This window comes from Taudactylus pleione, unplaced genomic scaffold (genome assembly GCF_031769625.1).
Source record: "Taudactylus pleione unplaced genomic scaffold, aTauple2 ptg000113l, whole genome shotgun sequence".
Classification (NCBI taxonomy): Eukaryota; Metazoa; Chordata; class Amphibia; order Anura; family Myobatrachidae; genus Taudactylus; species Taudactylus pleione.
Window position 1 is genome coordinate 1053794 of NW_028284515.1, and position 15479 is coordinate 1069272.

The window sequence follows — 15479 nt, forward strand, 5'->3', positions numbered from 1 at the left end:
GCATGGACATTATTCATGCATAATCATTTTCTGGTCAGCGGAATAATGAACTATAACACAGCATTTACATTGTATCTAGTTAGTGGTAACCCTGTATCCATCCTCTGATACGATGGCATTATAACAAAACACAAATCTTGCATCAATTACCCAGCGAACCTTATCCTCATGTCACTGAACTATCTGTCCGCAGCCAATGCCCATATTTGCTTACGGAACTCTTCCTCCCCCCTCCCCACTGTTGACATACTGTACAATAAATCTCGTGCTACCCGGCTTTACCTGCATTAGAATTATTTGCTTGCCTTTACAAAACAGAACAAATGCTTCTGTTGAAAATTTGGCGAAGGAGATAGCTGCTTCCTGCTAATGTCTTTTTCTGCCACACAACAACACTGAGGGCAGAGCTGTGAGCTGTATATGTATCTTGGCTTACTGCCATCTACCTAGGCAAAGGGTCACTACATTAACCCCTAGATGGGAATATTTTTGGCAAGGTGAACCTTTTATATGCACAGATAACTACTGCTTACATTTCATAACAGATTAAGGCAGCACATACATTTAGCTGCATGCAGATGGACCAGGCTTAAATTACAAGCTTGGTGCGACAACCCTCAAAGCAAGGAGGATGCACCACCAAGTCCCTCCACGCTAATCACACCCACAGTACTGTACACCAATTCTAGTGTGGGGAGGTTTCACATGTGCTGCATGGTTGAAACTTAATCATACTGATTGTCTAATTTACATGGGCTCCATCTGTATATACAAATATACAAAGGATGGGATTATATTTGGAACTGTGAGTTTCTAACTGAATGGTATAGGAAATATAGGGCCGAATTCAATTCAGTGCAGTGTTGAATAGCCGTGGGAGGGAGCTCCTGCAGCTATTCAATACACTGCGCTGTTTGGGCGACTAAAGGATTTCTTCTCACACCCCCCTGGGGATGCGAGGAGAAATCTGACAAAAGTGCCGGGCACGCAGCTGTTTGCCAGCTTAACGTGCTGTGCGCCCAGTACCTTAGTCAGAGAATGCCGGTTACCGCGCCTTAACACCCAGGTTAAGTCGCGAGAACCGGCATTCTCAGACTTAACCCATTCCCGACAACGCTAACAGCGCGTTGAATTGAATAGCTGCGGGAGCTCCCTCCTGTGGCTATTCAACAACACACTGAATTGAATTCGGCCCATATAGAGGTGATGGTTACCTCTCTAGTTCATTTTTCTGTACAGCTGCTGGTTCTCTTTTTATGGAGCAACCATAGTGGTTATTCCCAACACAAAGAAGTCCCTGGCTCTTATCAGACCATTTTTAAATGGTATTAAGATACTACAAATGTTGGGCTTTTAGATTGCTTTGGCTCAGGTTGGCTATTAGATTAAATGTGGCAATACTATCATTGGTTGGTCCTGATCGGGCTTTACACCTTTTAAAACGACACATATTAATTTGAGAAATACACACACATATCCAGATGTCACAATCTAACTCTGCCTCCTGAATTCAATTTCTAGATACTGAATATGCTTTTCACTCAGTTCAACAAGTCTTTCTCTTGGTCTCAAGGGCCCTTCCCTGGGAAGGTTATGCTTCTCTACAAGGCACCATGTGCATGTGCACTAACTAACAAAATACAGGTTGAGTCTATCATATCCGAAATGCTTGGGACCAGGAGCATTTTGGAATTTTTTGTTTTTCGGAATACCTGTGTGGGGGGTCCGGCAGGTGCTGCAGGAGGTCCATCGTGTGCTTTGGGGGGGATCCGGCAGGTGTTGCAGGGGGTCCGGTGTGTGCTATGGGGGTTCCAAGTTGGTGTTGCGCGGTGGGTCCAACGTTTGCTGGGGGCGTCCGGCTTGTGATGTCATGACATCAGGTCATGTCATGACATCACGGCTGCCCCAACATATTCTGGATTATGGAATATTTCAGGTTTTAGAATATACGGTTATAGAAGACTGAACCTGTACTGTTAAAATTCTTCCACTAAAAAAACAAAAAACAAAACATACAATGCTGTCCAATACAACACTGGTCCCCCCACACCGGTATTTATCCAAGTGATAGAATAAATGGCCATATTCTGAGATGGCCACATAAAATATCTGCCTGAAATCAGCTGTATTTTTGTGCAAGCTCGCCTCTGAATAGCTTGTATTCTGGCAGCACATCCAAGGCACACTTTGCCTATATACAAAGGCCCCATTGCCGCCCAGTTACACCAATATAGCTGCAAGTGGAGATCTTGCTGACTTGCGTGCGACTCAATAACCCGCAGAGATGTCTCGATACATTTCGAACACTATCAGATACATGCCCAGCGCGGTAGATTTGTGCATGACCTGAATCAGGCCCTTAAGCAGCATACACACGTAAAGATTTTCTGTCCAACCATCCAACTAGTTGATTGGTTGGAATGAAAATCTGGTAACGTATGGGAGTAACTGAAGATCAGCAATTTGCTCCTAAATGCCAGAAAACAGATGAAAATGGTCATCAGACAAGTTTGTTAAACGTTTGATCTAAACAATTTGTTCGAACAACAGTTTTTGTCCATTTTCTGGCGTTTGGGAGCAAATTGCTGATTGTCATTTGCTTTCATACGTTACCAGATTTTCATTCCAACCAATCAACTAGTTGGACGGTTGGACAGAAAATCTTTACGTGTGTATGCAGCTTTAGTTTCAAATAATTCTGAGCAACTGTTGATCTTCCCTCATGTGCTTCTCTTTCCCTTACTCATACTATCATCTACTCCTACCTCCCCACAATGGCACCTAACACTTAGTTGCTTATGCCCTGCTGCTTGCTGAGTGTTATTATCGTAAATGCAGCAATGTTTAAAAACATTTCCTTGTCCTGCATTGTTTCGTAATGTAAGTCACTGTTTTCTTGTTCGCTCAGTTGTTCATGTTCTTTTTTAAAGGTGCTGCGGAACCCTTGTGGCGCCATATAAATTAATAATAATAATGAATAGTATGTACTTCAGTGACTAGTGTGAGGCATTTAAATCGTTACTATATATAGTTTACTTAAGTGTTCTGGTTAACATGGGAGGACTAGGGCAACCTTTCTTGCACTTGAAAGCACTAACAAATGTGATATACAGAGGAAGACAAGAAGGTGACTTATATCCAGGTTCCATGGGGCAATCATACAGTCCATACAGTCATAGAACAAATACACCAAGGACCTCATTCAGAGTCGGTCGAAGCGGCCGAACGGTCGTACGGGAAAAGGGGCCGGATATGCAAATGATTCCCTCGCAAGTTGCATCCCTAAGTTTGGATCAGTAGCTGACCAACCAAGGGGAGGAAGCGGTCGGAAGACAAAAAAATACGCCACCTTCTCGTACGCATTGCACATCATCTCCGGGCATATAAGGATTAATCGAGACCATCGGGAACCATCGGAACTGGTCGTAGAGCTTAAGGTTGACCATACCCTCTCTTAAGCTCTACGATCATGTCAGTGTTAATTATGCACTCCCATAATCCATATGCACTCCCATAAAACGCTGTTCGCATAATGAGGCACGCCTGCGTTCGGATCTCCACTCCCCCGTTTTCAAGCACCTTCCCCTGTTACCACCCACAAACGCCTCCATCTGTCACTCAAACTACCGACCTGGCTGTGTTCAAGGAGAGAGAAATTTCTGATCGTAGCGGCTAGTTTGCGCACGCGCATTGCGAACTTTACGCATGCACAGTATAGCGAACATCGGTGGCGTACGACCGTGCGGCCGCTTCGACCGACTCTGAATGAGGTCCCAAATCTTATATGAGGGGAGTTCTGAGTCAAAACATTTCTCTGTGGAGAAAATTTACGGAGGTCTGGGATGAAGAATACAGTAAGTTAGTAGTTTCCAAACTGGGTGCGCAGGTCACTTTGCAGTGGTGCCACAGGTTGGTGGACCAGGACCAAATTATTTATGGTCAATGTGATAGGCAAAACCAGTGCTGGTGGCTGCCAATCATAAAATATGTGGACAAAACAGAAGAGCAGCCCTGGCCACCACCACATAACATAACCTAAGGCTGACAGGTAAGCATCATTTATTTACTAATGTTTGCTGAATTTTGTCAATAATAAAAACTTTGGCCTAGGGGTGCCTTTAAAATATTCTGATACTCTAAGGCACCGTTATTCAAGAAAGTTTGGGAACCACTGCAATACTGTATGTATTAAGCAAAGCCTTTGACCACTTGCCTGGTGTGGTCGCATCAGATGTAACCAGTCAAAAACGCCCACTGGGTGGCTTCCGGAAGAAAATCTTCCTGCAGCCGCCAATCTCAGGGAGACCTACCAGCCCCTCTGCTCCACCACCAATTTGTTCACAGTACCCACACGGTGCAGCCATGGTTCACGGTAGCCACGGCTTTGCACACCATGTGTCCCGATCATCCAAAAATTCATAATCCATATAAAAAATATTCCCCGAAAATAGACAAAAAAGCTATAATAAATTATTAGAAGCAATATTTGTAAACATATTGGCAAAAAGATAGAAGTCAAAGGAAGGTTGCAATTTCACCCATGTGGAGACATTATGTTAAGAGTATATATCCGTTGGGGATAATTTCCTATATAACCCCCCCTTTCTTCCAATTATACATGTACAATGGATTTAAACTTTAAACTTGTGGGATTAGAGCTATGGTATTTAGCAAAATATTTTAATACCAAATGGTTCTTTAATTTTAAGTTAATTTTGGTTTTACCAATATATTTTAAGTTACAGGTACATTCATATTGGTAAATTACCTACTTAGTCATACAGTTAATAAATTCCTTTATTTAAATTTTTTTTTTGATGTAATTACTAAATTAATTAAACACAGTACTTGTATACCTGCAGATATTGCACTTACAAAATCATTTTGTGTTGTTAATCTAAAGTACACTTCCATTGGATGCTGATTTTAGTAGACCAGGTGCTAACTGGTCCTTCAAATTACTTGCTTTTTTTTTTTTTTAAGGACAGGATCGGTTTTCAAAATACTCCAATGTTTGTTAACTATTTTCCTAATGTTATTTTCCTCTCTGTTATTATTAGAGATGAGCGATCTCCCTGCCTGCCCCGGATCTCTCATCCAAGGCAAAACCTTGCGACCCCGCTGTCGGATCGCGAGGTTTTGTTTTGAGTGGGCTTAACGCTGATTGGCTGAGAGAGCCGTCTGTCACGGCTCTCAGCCAATCAGCGTTAAGCCCATTGAAAATGCACAGAGAGAGAGAAAAAGAAGATGGCGCCCGTTGCCTGAGACTGCCGGCATCCCCCGCTGCTGACACCATTGGCACCCCCACTGGCAGCATACCCCGCTGCTGACACCACAGCTGTCGACACCACAGCTGTCGACACCACAGCTGTCGACACTCATTCACTACTGTCCCACGTACTGAGGACACCGTCAGCAACCCCACACTGCCGACACTCCCACACTGAGGACACCACCAGCACCCCTGCACTGCCAGCACACATGCACTGAGGACACCGCTGGCACCCCCGCTCTGCCGGCACCCTGCATTAAGAACACCCCTGCACTGCCGACACAGGGCCTGATTCAGACCCGCTCGCGAGCGCTCGCAAGCGGGTCGATGTTGCCCAAGTGCGCATGCGCACGATGGAGGCGGCTCCGTCGTGTGCATGCGCAAGACCCGAATAACTACGGCCAAGCCGTCGTTATGGGTCTCGCACCAAAGGGGGCGTGCTGTCGATGGTGATTGACAGCATGCCCCCTTTGGTGGGCGAGGCTGCTCAGACGGAGGCGTTCCCATGAGAACGCCCACCGTCTGGGGCCGGCCCCACTAACATCACTAGTGATGTCAGTGGGAGTGATTTTGGCTCTGATAGAGCCAAAAGCACTCCAGGGCTTGCGGCAGCGAGACCCTACCGCAAGGGTCTCATTGCAAGCCCGATGGTCGCGATGGTCTTGAGCATCGCGACCATCATTTTGGCCGCTCGCTATAGCTGTGGGTGGTCACCCACAGCTATGCGAGCGGCCAGGAGGCCGCTCCAAAAAGCAGGAGGGACGGCCCTGATTCAGAGCGAGCGGTCTCTGACAGAGCATCCGGCTCTGAATCAGGGCCACAGTCAGCAAACCTGCACTAAAGACACCGCTGGCACCCCCACACTGCCGACAGAGCCAGCAAACCTGTACTAAAGACACTGCTGGCACCCCCACACTGCCGACACAGCCAACAACCTGCACTAAAGACACTGCTGGCAGGGGTGTATCTAGGGGTCTGAGAGCCCCTGGCAGAGTAAGGGACTGGCGCCCCTCCCCCTGCTAGCAGTTAGTAAACCGACACCTCCTCACTCCTCCTTCGTCGTCGTCCGGCAGTGATGCTTCTGACTGGGAGATCATCAGCAGCACAGACTTTTGACAGACAGAACAGTGTGCTGTAAATAAAAATACACCTTACCTATATGGTGGTTTCTCTGCGATGGGGAACCTCTGAAGAAATTGGTCCTCCTTGGGCAGACAGTCGGTATTCACTATTCATGTAGGAAATCTCATTGCCCGGAAGATGCCTGTTTGTGTAGGAATATAACCAATGTCATTATCATACAACAGAGGTTCAACGAAACTCGTGTCTCATGTCCCCTCCAGCCTCCTACCTGTGTCACTCCAGTCTCCTCCTCCGTGTCCAATTCATCCATGTGTCTCTCAAGCTATATGCCCCGTGTCTCTCAAGTCTTGTGCCCCGTGTCGCCTCCAGCCTCCTGCTCCATGTGTTACCTCCTGCTCCAAGTCCCCACCAACGTTCTGTGTCTCCCCAACGTCCTGCTCAATGTCGCCTCCAGCTCTGTCACCTCCTGCCCCATGTCCCTTCTAGCTTTCTGTGTCATCTCCAGCCTCCTGCTTTCTGTATCACATCCTGCCCCATGAACCCCCCGATCCCCCTACTCCATTTTGCCTCCAGCTCACTGTGATATTCCAGTCTCCTGCCCCATGTCACTTGAGCTTCCTGTCCCACTCATTCCTTCCTCTGCTACCTGTCTTTCAAGACTTCTCCCCCCTCTGTATTTCCAGCCTCCTGCCCCCTCTGTATTTCCAGCCTCCTGCCCCCACTTTATTTCCAGCCTCCTGCCCCCTCTGTATTTCCAGCCTCCTGCCCCTTCTGTATTACCAGCCTCTTGCCCCCCTCTGTCAATCTTGCCTCCACCACCTCCTGCCCCCTCTGTAATTTCAAGACCGCCCCGCCCCGCACAGTCTTACCAGCTTCCTCTTTCTGTCTCCAGTGCAGCCTGCATGGTCCTCTCTGTAGCCTGTGTGGGGCGTGACGTCGCAATCCGGCTCCCGGCAGTCCCGGAGGTAGGAGGTGCTGTGACTGTCATGCCGCCGAGCACCATGGTCCTGCTCGGCGGTGCAGGGCACTCTGGGGCTGGAATGGAGAGACAGGAAACGAGCTGGGGAGGGAGCGGAGCACATGGGGCAGACAGCGCAGCGCTGCCCAGTCAGTGCCGCCGCTGTAATTGTAAAGTGTATTAGCAGCGGTGTGCCCGGCAGCAGAGGAACCGGGCACACCGCTGCCTGTATACATGTAAAAAAAAAAGTGCCCGTGATCGGGGGTTGTGGCGGCCGGTTCCGCCCGCAGGACATGAGCGGCTGTGGCGGCCACACCACCCTAGTTATGGCCCTGGACTGGCACTGCCGGGTGACGCCCCCCAACGGCTGGCGCCCCTGGCAAGTGCCATCCCGGCCAATACAAAGATACGCCCCTGACCGCTGGCACCCCCGCACTGCCGACACAGCCAGCAAACCTGCACTAAAGACACCGCTGGCACGCTCGCACTGCCAACACAGCCAGCAAACCTGCACCAAAGACACCGCTGGCACCCCTGCACTGCCGACATCACCTTTACTGAGGACACTGCCAGCACCGCAGCACTGCCATTCCATGTACTGAGGACACCGTCAACAACCCCGCTGTGCCGACACTGCTGTCACAGTAAGTGCACTATTGGTGAATCCAACCCACACTATATCCGTGTTGGAAATTAGAAGATGAACTGCCACATGTTAGTGCCGCCCACTGTGTCACTTAGCTTAGTCAGCCAGCTAGCTGGATGCAACCTTTTGGCCTTAACTAGATGAAGCAAATAATATTGTGAGGTGGTCAAAATTGGAAATTACTGGAAATAAATGTTATTGAGGTTAATTATACTGTAGGAACAAAAACAGGCTCATTTTATGTGATTTTAGCTGTTTTTATGGTTTTTTAAGAAAAAAATCCAGAACCAAAACCAAAACACGAAAACAAAACACGGAGATGAGGTTTTGGCAAAATCAATCCATATCCAAAACCAGGGTAGATCCAGATCCAAAACCAAAACACGAGGGTCGGCGCACATCTCTAGTTATTATATTGTGTAACAAAATTACCTTGTCTTTATCATTTCCTTCTGTTATTCCAGAAGACTTACGTTCCATATTCTTAGCTCTGTTCTCAGCTTGTTTAATGATCTCATCAGGGTATTTCCTATCCCGAAACCTGTCAGCATAAACTTCTAGTTGATAATTAAATGTATCATATAAGATGCAGTTTTTACGAAGTCTACAAAATTGTGAATACAGCATATGTCCACTGTCAAAATGTACCTAACTATTATGGGTAAATTTACTAAGAATCATGTCTGGTCCAAGTTTGCCCGAGTTTAAACACGCACCGCATCGCAGGAACACGGGTGACTTTTGTCAGCTAAAACACTCAAAATTTACCAAGAATCATGTTTTTCTGAATCGTGTTTTTTGATAGTGTGTGTGATCGTGTTTCCTACACGTGTTCCTTGTGATCCCCAAACACGCAGCCTGCGCATATCAGTGAGACACGTGCAGGATGCATGCTTGTATATTGTTATACATAGAAAGTATTAAAATTAAAAAACAACGTCCTGTGGTCCCCCTTCTCGAGCATAACTACCACTGGGCTCTTTGAGCCAGCGCTGGTTCACAAAATACGGGGGGCAAAAAACGTAGGGGTCCCCTGTATTTCATGAACCAGCACCAGGCACTTGGCCCCGATGCTGGTAGTAAAAATACGGGGAACATATGGCGTGGTGGTTCCCCGTATTTTTACTACCAGCACCAGGCTCCGCTAGCAGGGGTGTAATGCTGCAGCCAGGGGACCCTATCACCAGGTCACCAAGCCAAAGCATTATCAACCCAAACTAGTCGACCCAGGGCAGGGATCCCAGGGAAGGTGGGGACCCCCCAAAAAAGGGGTTAACATGACAGTTTTAGTTTTGCATATATACCATTTACCATACTTTATCATTAATAAAATAGGAGGTATTTTTTTATTCAACACCTGCTTGAGAATCTGTTTTCTTTTCTAAATTAATTTATCATATACCAGAAAATCTTACTTGGTTAGTTGGCGGCAGAGGGGATGCGCTGGTTTATATACCTATATCCTTTTCTGTATCTAGGGTTGGAGTGTACCCGCCAACTCTATACCAGCTGCACATCACACACTCCTTGTACTGTTTACATGTGCACCAACCCATCCTAGCGCGGTCTCTTTCTATTCTTACCAGATGATTGATAGCTGCTATTAGCATCCATGAGTAGTTTTCTTTTTTTTTTTTTTACATTGGCATAATACAAAATTAAACGTGAGCATTTTTACACTCGCTGTTACTTTAAAGAAAGCACAACATTAAGACAGCAGGTGATAAGTAAATAAACTGCCAATCATCTATCTGATTAGTATATTCAACGCAATAAAATCAAAGACCCTATGCCAAGTCATGAATTTGGAATGGTACAAAAACAAACTATTGGAAAAAGGTGCTATGTGCCATGCTAGATCCTGTTAAAAATGATGTCATAAAAAGGGGCTATGGAGTTTTGAAACCAGCTGGGGGCCAAATAACCGCCTTGTACTTATTGCTTGCCTGACGGACAGCTCTAGTTAAGGGTAAAGAGCAATACTAAAGATATATAACTCTGCAAACACTCATTAATATTTTATTCTGACACTGAGGTAGAAAGGTTTGAGAACAGAGAACACTAGTGGCACGTACTAGGCAAACTGATGGAAACTGCGATAGGAAAATTTTAACACCATCTGATCCCTGAGAGTATTTGCAAATGTCTAAAGGCCGGAGCCCAGGTTCCTGGGCTAATCCGCCGTACAAACATTTGCCCCAATAAACATTCAATCTGTTAATGCTAGCCATAAAGCTGTCAGCCCTTCATAAACAGACTGCCTTGAGTAGCTTAACTTTCCTGTGGCTGTCAGTGCAAGCCGGACCCTAAAACTCCAGCAGCCAGAATAGAGTCCTGGAAAGGCCTTTCCCTTTCAGAGCAGCTGACTCAGATATCTCTTCTCATACACTAATGCAATGCACTATGATATAGAGTTATCTTGTCAGGTCTCTTCACTAAACAAGCACACATTGTTTTACAACCAAAATGTATGTATGTATATATATATATAGAAAAAATGGATGGGTACAGCGCCAATTTATGTGAATTTATGAGATATATTAAACAAATTTAAAATTAAAACTTAACCATTCAATGGCTCCTCAGCCCATATATATTGTGGGCATCAGCTCAGGGTAAATAAAACAATACTAGTGCAAGTATTCTGAAACAAATAGACAAAATTGGAATTAACCCTTAAGCGACAGGTATACTCAGTGAAATGGATATTTTTGGGGATAAAGTGACAAACAGCAAATATAAAGTGTCTAGTGCAATCACTGGAAATTCATAACATGCAATCAATAATCTGGTGAACCAACCAATAAATATATAAAATCAAAAAAGTGCCTGTGCGTTATCAATAAATATATAAATAATTGACGTTCTATAAGCAAAAGGACCTATAACCTAAGATCACTTGAGGAAACAATGTGCGAATGCAGTAATATAAAAACAAGGGAAATTTATTTTCCGACCCGGCCTCCTGGCCGCTCACTAGGCTGTGGGTGACCACCCACAGCTTCAGCGAGCGGCCAGGTTGATGGTCGCGATGGTCAAGACCATCGCGACCATCGGGCTTGCGACAAGACCCTTGTGGTAGGGTCTCGTCTACCGCAAGCCCCAGTGAGCTTTCGGCTCTATTAGAGCCGGGAGCTCACCACTGACATCACGAGTGATGTCAGTGGGGCCGCCCCCAAACGGCAGCCGTTCCCTCGGGAACGCCTCCATTTGTGTAGCTATCCCCCCGCCCACCAAACGGGGCGAGCTGTCGATCACCATCGACAGCCGCCCCCTTTGTAGTGAGTCCCGGAGCGAGTTTCTCTCTCGCTCCGGGGCTTGCGCACGTACAGTGCAGCCACTGCGCATGTGCAGGGCCTCAACATCGACCCGCTTGCGAGCGCATAGGCGCTTGTGAGCCAGTCTGAATGAGACCCTCTGTGTGATTTGCTTGGCTTAAAACTAGCTCATGTTTCCATCTTCTACTACTATCTTCCCTCATTTCACCAGTACCACACGACTGGTAACTGCACAGAAATGCCCTTTGGGGATCATTTACATATGGATGTTTATGACACGCCTCTCAGATGTAGCAGTATACGCCCACTTTACCGCCGCGCTCATAGGTGGTGCTTTCACAATCTCCCTGAAATGCTTTTTCAAAAGTAGGCAAGTATCCCTCAATGTTGAGAAATACAGGCAGGTACGTATCTGTCATGCAATACCATCAGGGAAGCATCTGATTGACTCCAAATTTATTCTGCAGCAAGAAAATTACCCCAAACATACAGCCAGTGTCATTAAGAACTATCTTCAGTGTAAAGAAGAACAAGGAGTCCTGGAAGTGATGATACGGCCCCCACAGAGCCCTGATCTCAACATCGTCAAGTTTGTCTGGGATTATATGAAGAGACAGAAGGATTTGAGCAAGCCTACATCCACAGAAGATCTGTGGTTACTTCTCCAAGATGTTTGGAACAACCTCCCTGCCGAGTTCCTTCAAAAACTGTGTGCAAGTGTACCTAGGAGAATTGATGCTGTTTTGAAGGCAAAGGGTGGTCACACCAAATATTGATTTGATTTAGATTTCTCCTCTGTTCATTCACTTTGCATTTTGTTAATTGATAAAAATAAACTATTAACACTTCTATTTTTGAAAGCATTCTTACTTTGCAGCATTTTTTCCACACCTGCCTAAAACTTTTGCATAGTACTGTATATATTATATATATAGTATACAATTTAAATATTGTGGCAAGAGGCACCACATGTGTTTGGAACAGATTCTGCTCATAATACAGATCTCAGAATGAACCTTTATTTAGATAGGACAAACAGAACATATGGGCTAGTCAGCTTTATACAGGAAAAGAGTTTAGGATTTATAAAGGTGCTGTTTTCCTGGACAAATTGGCCAATCTAACAGAGATGTGCTTTCTGTTAGATTAAAGCTAGGGATCGCCAAAGAGAAATTGCATGTTTTCTGTAAGATGTCTGCCATCCTGACAAATAGTAGGCTGTTATTATAAGAAAATTACTTTGTGAGTATAACAATAATTTATTACAAACAGTGTGCAATCAATAGGGAACATTTATATTATTTGAAAGTGATATGTTTGAAGTATGCTGGATTGCTTCAGTGTGTAGAATCAAAAGTCATGTATGCAGTGTGAGTAAGCTGAATACCTGGATTCTGCTACATCATCTGCTACTAGATGCAGAGGGTATGCAGTCAGGATGCCGACGGTCTAAATGCCGACTGTCTAATCCCGGCAAGGGTCCAATGACAGGTGTCGATATCCCGACGCCTGTCATTTTGCCTACGCTGGGAGTCCGACGCCTGGCATCCCGATCGAAGGTAAGCCTGGCGTCAGGCACAGACAGCCGCCCGGGGGTGAGGGTTAGGTTAGAGGCTCCCGGGGGGGACTTAGAGTTAGGCACCCCCCCCCCGGGAGACTTAGGTTTAGGCTGCGGGAAGGGGGAGTTAGGTTTAGGCACCCCTAAGGGAGGGTTAGGGGGGATTCAGGTTAGTTAGTACTTGCCTTAGCTGCTGTCCGGATCTTCACTGGTGCCGGTCTTCCGGCGTTGGGATTTGAACCGCCGGACATGAGTCCGGCGGTAAATCATACCGATCCCGATGCAGAGAGGTAGAACAGTCCATTGTAAAATGTGGTCTTATTTTCTAGTGATAGGTTGAAGATATTATAATTAAGTTTAATAAGTAGTGAGGGGGTAATATGGATAAAGGGATGGTGAGACAGGTTTGAAAAATTGTACAGCAAGAAAAAATAATTTGCTAAATATTGTGCAGTATACAGTATATACATATAAATGATACTAAGGATTATAGGTAATGAGATAAAGACAATAAATTAGTTTAAAATACGTATGAAATGTCTAATGATACATACAAGAGTGACTGTCTCCCAAATGTCAGTACTTTTACACCCATTCTGAAGGTACACATTCCTGACAGAGTAAGGGAAATAGCTTTGTATTTGTGACAACTGGTAACCAAATGTATATAGTCCTGTTTGAATCCAAATACATTTGTCGTGAAGGAGTATGGCATGGCTATTCATGCAAACTTCAAAATGTGGAGTAAAACTAAAGCTGAGTACACATTTAACGATGTGTACCCAGCCGACCTATCGTGCGACGGGACCCGGCGGGGGTCCGGCATCGACAAGTGCATACACACTCGTCGATGTCGGGAGCTACAGCGCGGCAGCGAGGGCCATGCTGCATTCGGCAGCATGGCTCTCGCTGACAATGTCTTCCGTCAGGTGATGACGCTGACGATGCGTGGGAGCGCGCTTTGTCAGTGACATTGAGGGTACACACTAGACGATGAGCCCAATATGTCGTCCGATCCAATCGGATCGGACGACATATCGTTTAGTGCAATGGTCTCCAACGTAAATTGAGGTGTGAGCTACTTTAGAAAAATGAAACCTCATGAAGAGCTACTAAAATTGTAGAAAAAAAATTCTGGCTAATAACCGAACAATTGAAGCTAATTTAATGGAAAAAAAAAATTTTCATAGAAAATAAAAATGCATTTAATTATTAGTGATATTGTTGTAGTTTGCAAATAAAATGTAAGCACAGGCACATTTCACTGTTAATTACCAGCTCCAAGGAGGTACGTGCAGTACAGGAGCAAAAGATATAGGCAGGGCGCTGTGTGATTTACTGGCAGGCCTGGGCAGGAGTCACTCTCTCCATTGTAGCGTAGACACCATGGGTGAAACCACGGGGATGCACGTCAGGTGATTGCTATAGTGGCTGCGGAAATCACCTGACGTGCTTCCCTGTGGCTCCACCCATGGCATCGATGCCACTGGGGAGCACACGTCAGAGGTCACTTCCTCCTAGTTGAGCTACCAAAATTAAGCCGGCGAGCTACAGGTTGGAGACCACTGGTCTATTGTGTACCCAGCAAGCATAAGGAATCTATTTATTACTATCCTCCCTTACCCATGCAATAGTGGCAATAATTAACATACAGTTTCGCTGGGCCAGTGTTCGATGTTGTGCTCATCTGCGGTCTTGCTTAGCAATCGGACTGAAGGCCCAGATTTGGAGTTTGGGGATTATACCACCAGAGGTTCTCACCTATTCAAAAGGCCAGTTCCAACCCCAAATCTCTATCCATGTGAAATTTCGTCCAAACTTCACAAAAAGATTTTGTATGACAATAGTTTTTTTGGGAGGAAGGGGGGGGGGCTGTATAAATTGTGAATGATAATTTTGAGAGCCATTGTGTCCTGAAACATTGCTGCTAGGATTGCTCTATATAGGTCTTACACCAGGTATTTAGTACTGTTTGGTTTTACATTCTCTGTTCATTAATTTTTTGAGGCTAAACACTTACAGTACCTTTCATTGCGATAGATCTTCTTGAAGCAGTCACCTAGACTCTTGTAACTGGATGGATCAGACTTATTTCTTTGAATCTGAAATCTAAACCATACAAGACAAGAGGAAATGAATATAAATGTGCATACTAATATACATATTATGCTGCACTTAAAAGGATGTCCCAGAAGAACATATGTGCTAATATAACATGGTGTATGTGAGCTTTAAGGTGGGTACACATTAAGCGATATTTTGCCCCATCCGATTGGAACGGGCTGACATATCGCCAAAATCGACTAGCGTGTATCAACTCTGTCAGGCGGTGTGCGCTCCCGTGTCAGTCGCATCATAAGGTCGGCTCTACATGCAGCTTAATCTGACAATGCGACTGTCTACCCCATACAACGGGATGCGGATGGATCTTGTAATGTGTACCGGCCCTCCGATATGTCGACCCCTTATAAATTGTGTACCCTGTTTAGTTTAGAAGACTCATCAATGCCTTTTATGTTGTGCGTTAATATTGTTTAGTCAGGCAGCTTTGAGTAGCAGACACCACTATGCAGCCTTGTTACAGTCATCCACTTCAAATTCCATTTTGTGTTACCTCTCAGAATTCAAACTCTACCTGACACAACCATGCTGCAGTCAACTTGATAATGGTGTCACAGGGAAAA

At 45.4% G+C, this 15479-nt stretch overlaps 1 protein-coding gene across 2 annotated transcripts in view; it reads right to left on the reverse strand.

Moving 5' to 3' along the window:
- SLC25A21 (solute carrier family 25 member 21) overlaps positions 1-15479 on the reverse strand; it is a 536964-nt gene that overhangs the window by 146793 nt on the left and 374692 nt on the right. Inside the window, exon 4 of one of the 2 annotated variants that reach the window (XM_088471285.1) lies at positions 14821-14904. The exons of the other annotated variant lie outside the window; for it this stretch is intronic. Coding sequence (XP_088327411.1) covers positions 14821-14904 — 84 coding nt within the window. The remainder of the gene's footprint in view (positions 1-14820; positions 14905-15479) is intronic. 2 annotated transcript variants of the gene reach the window in all.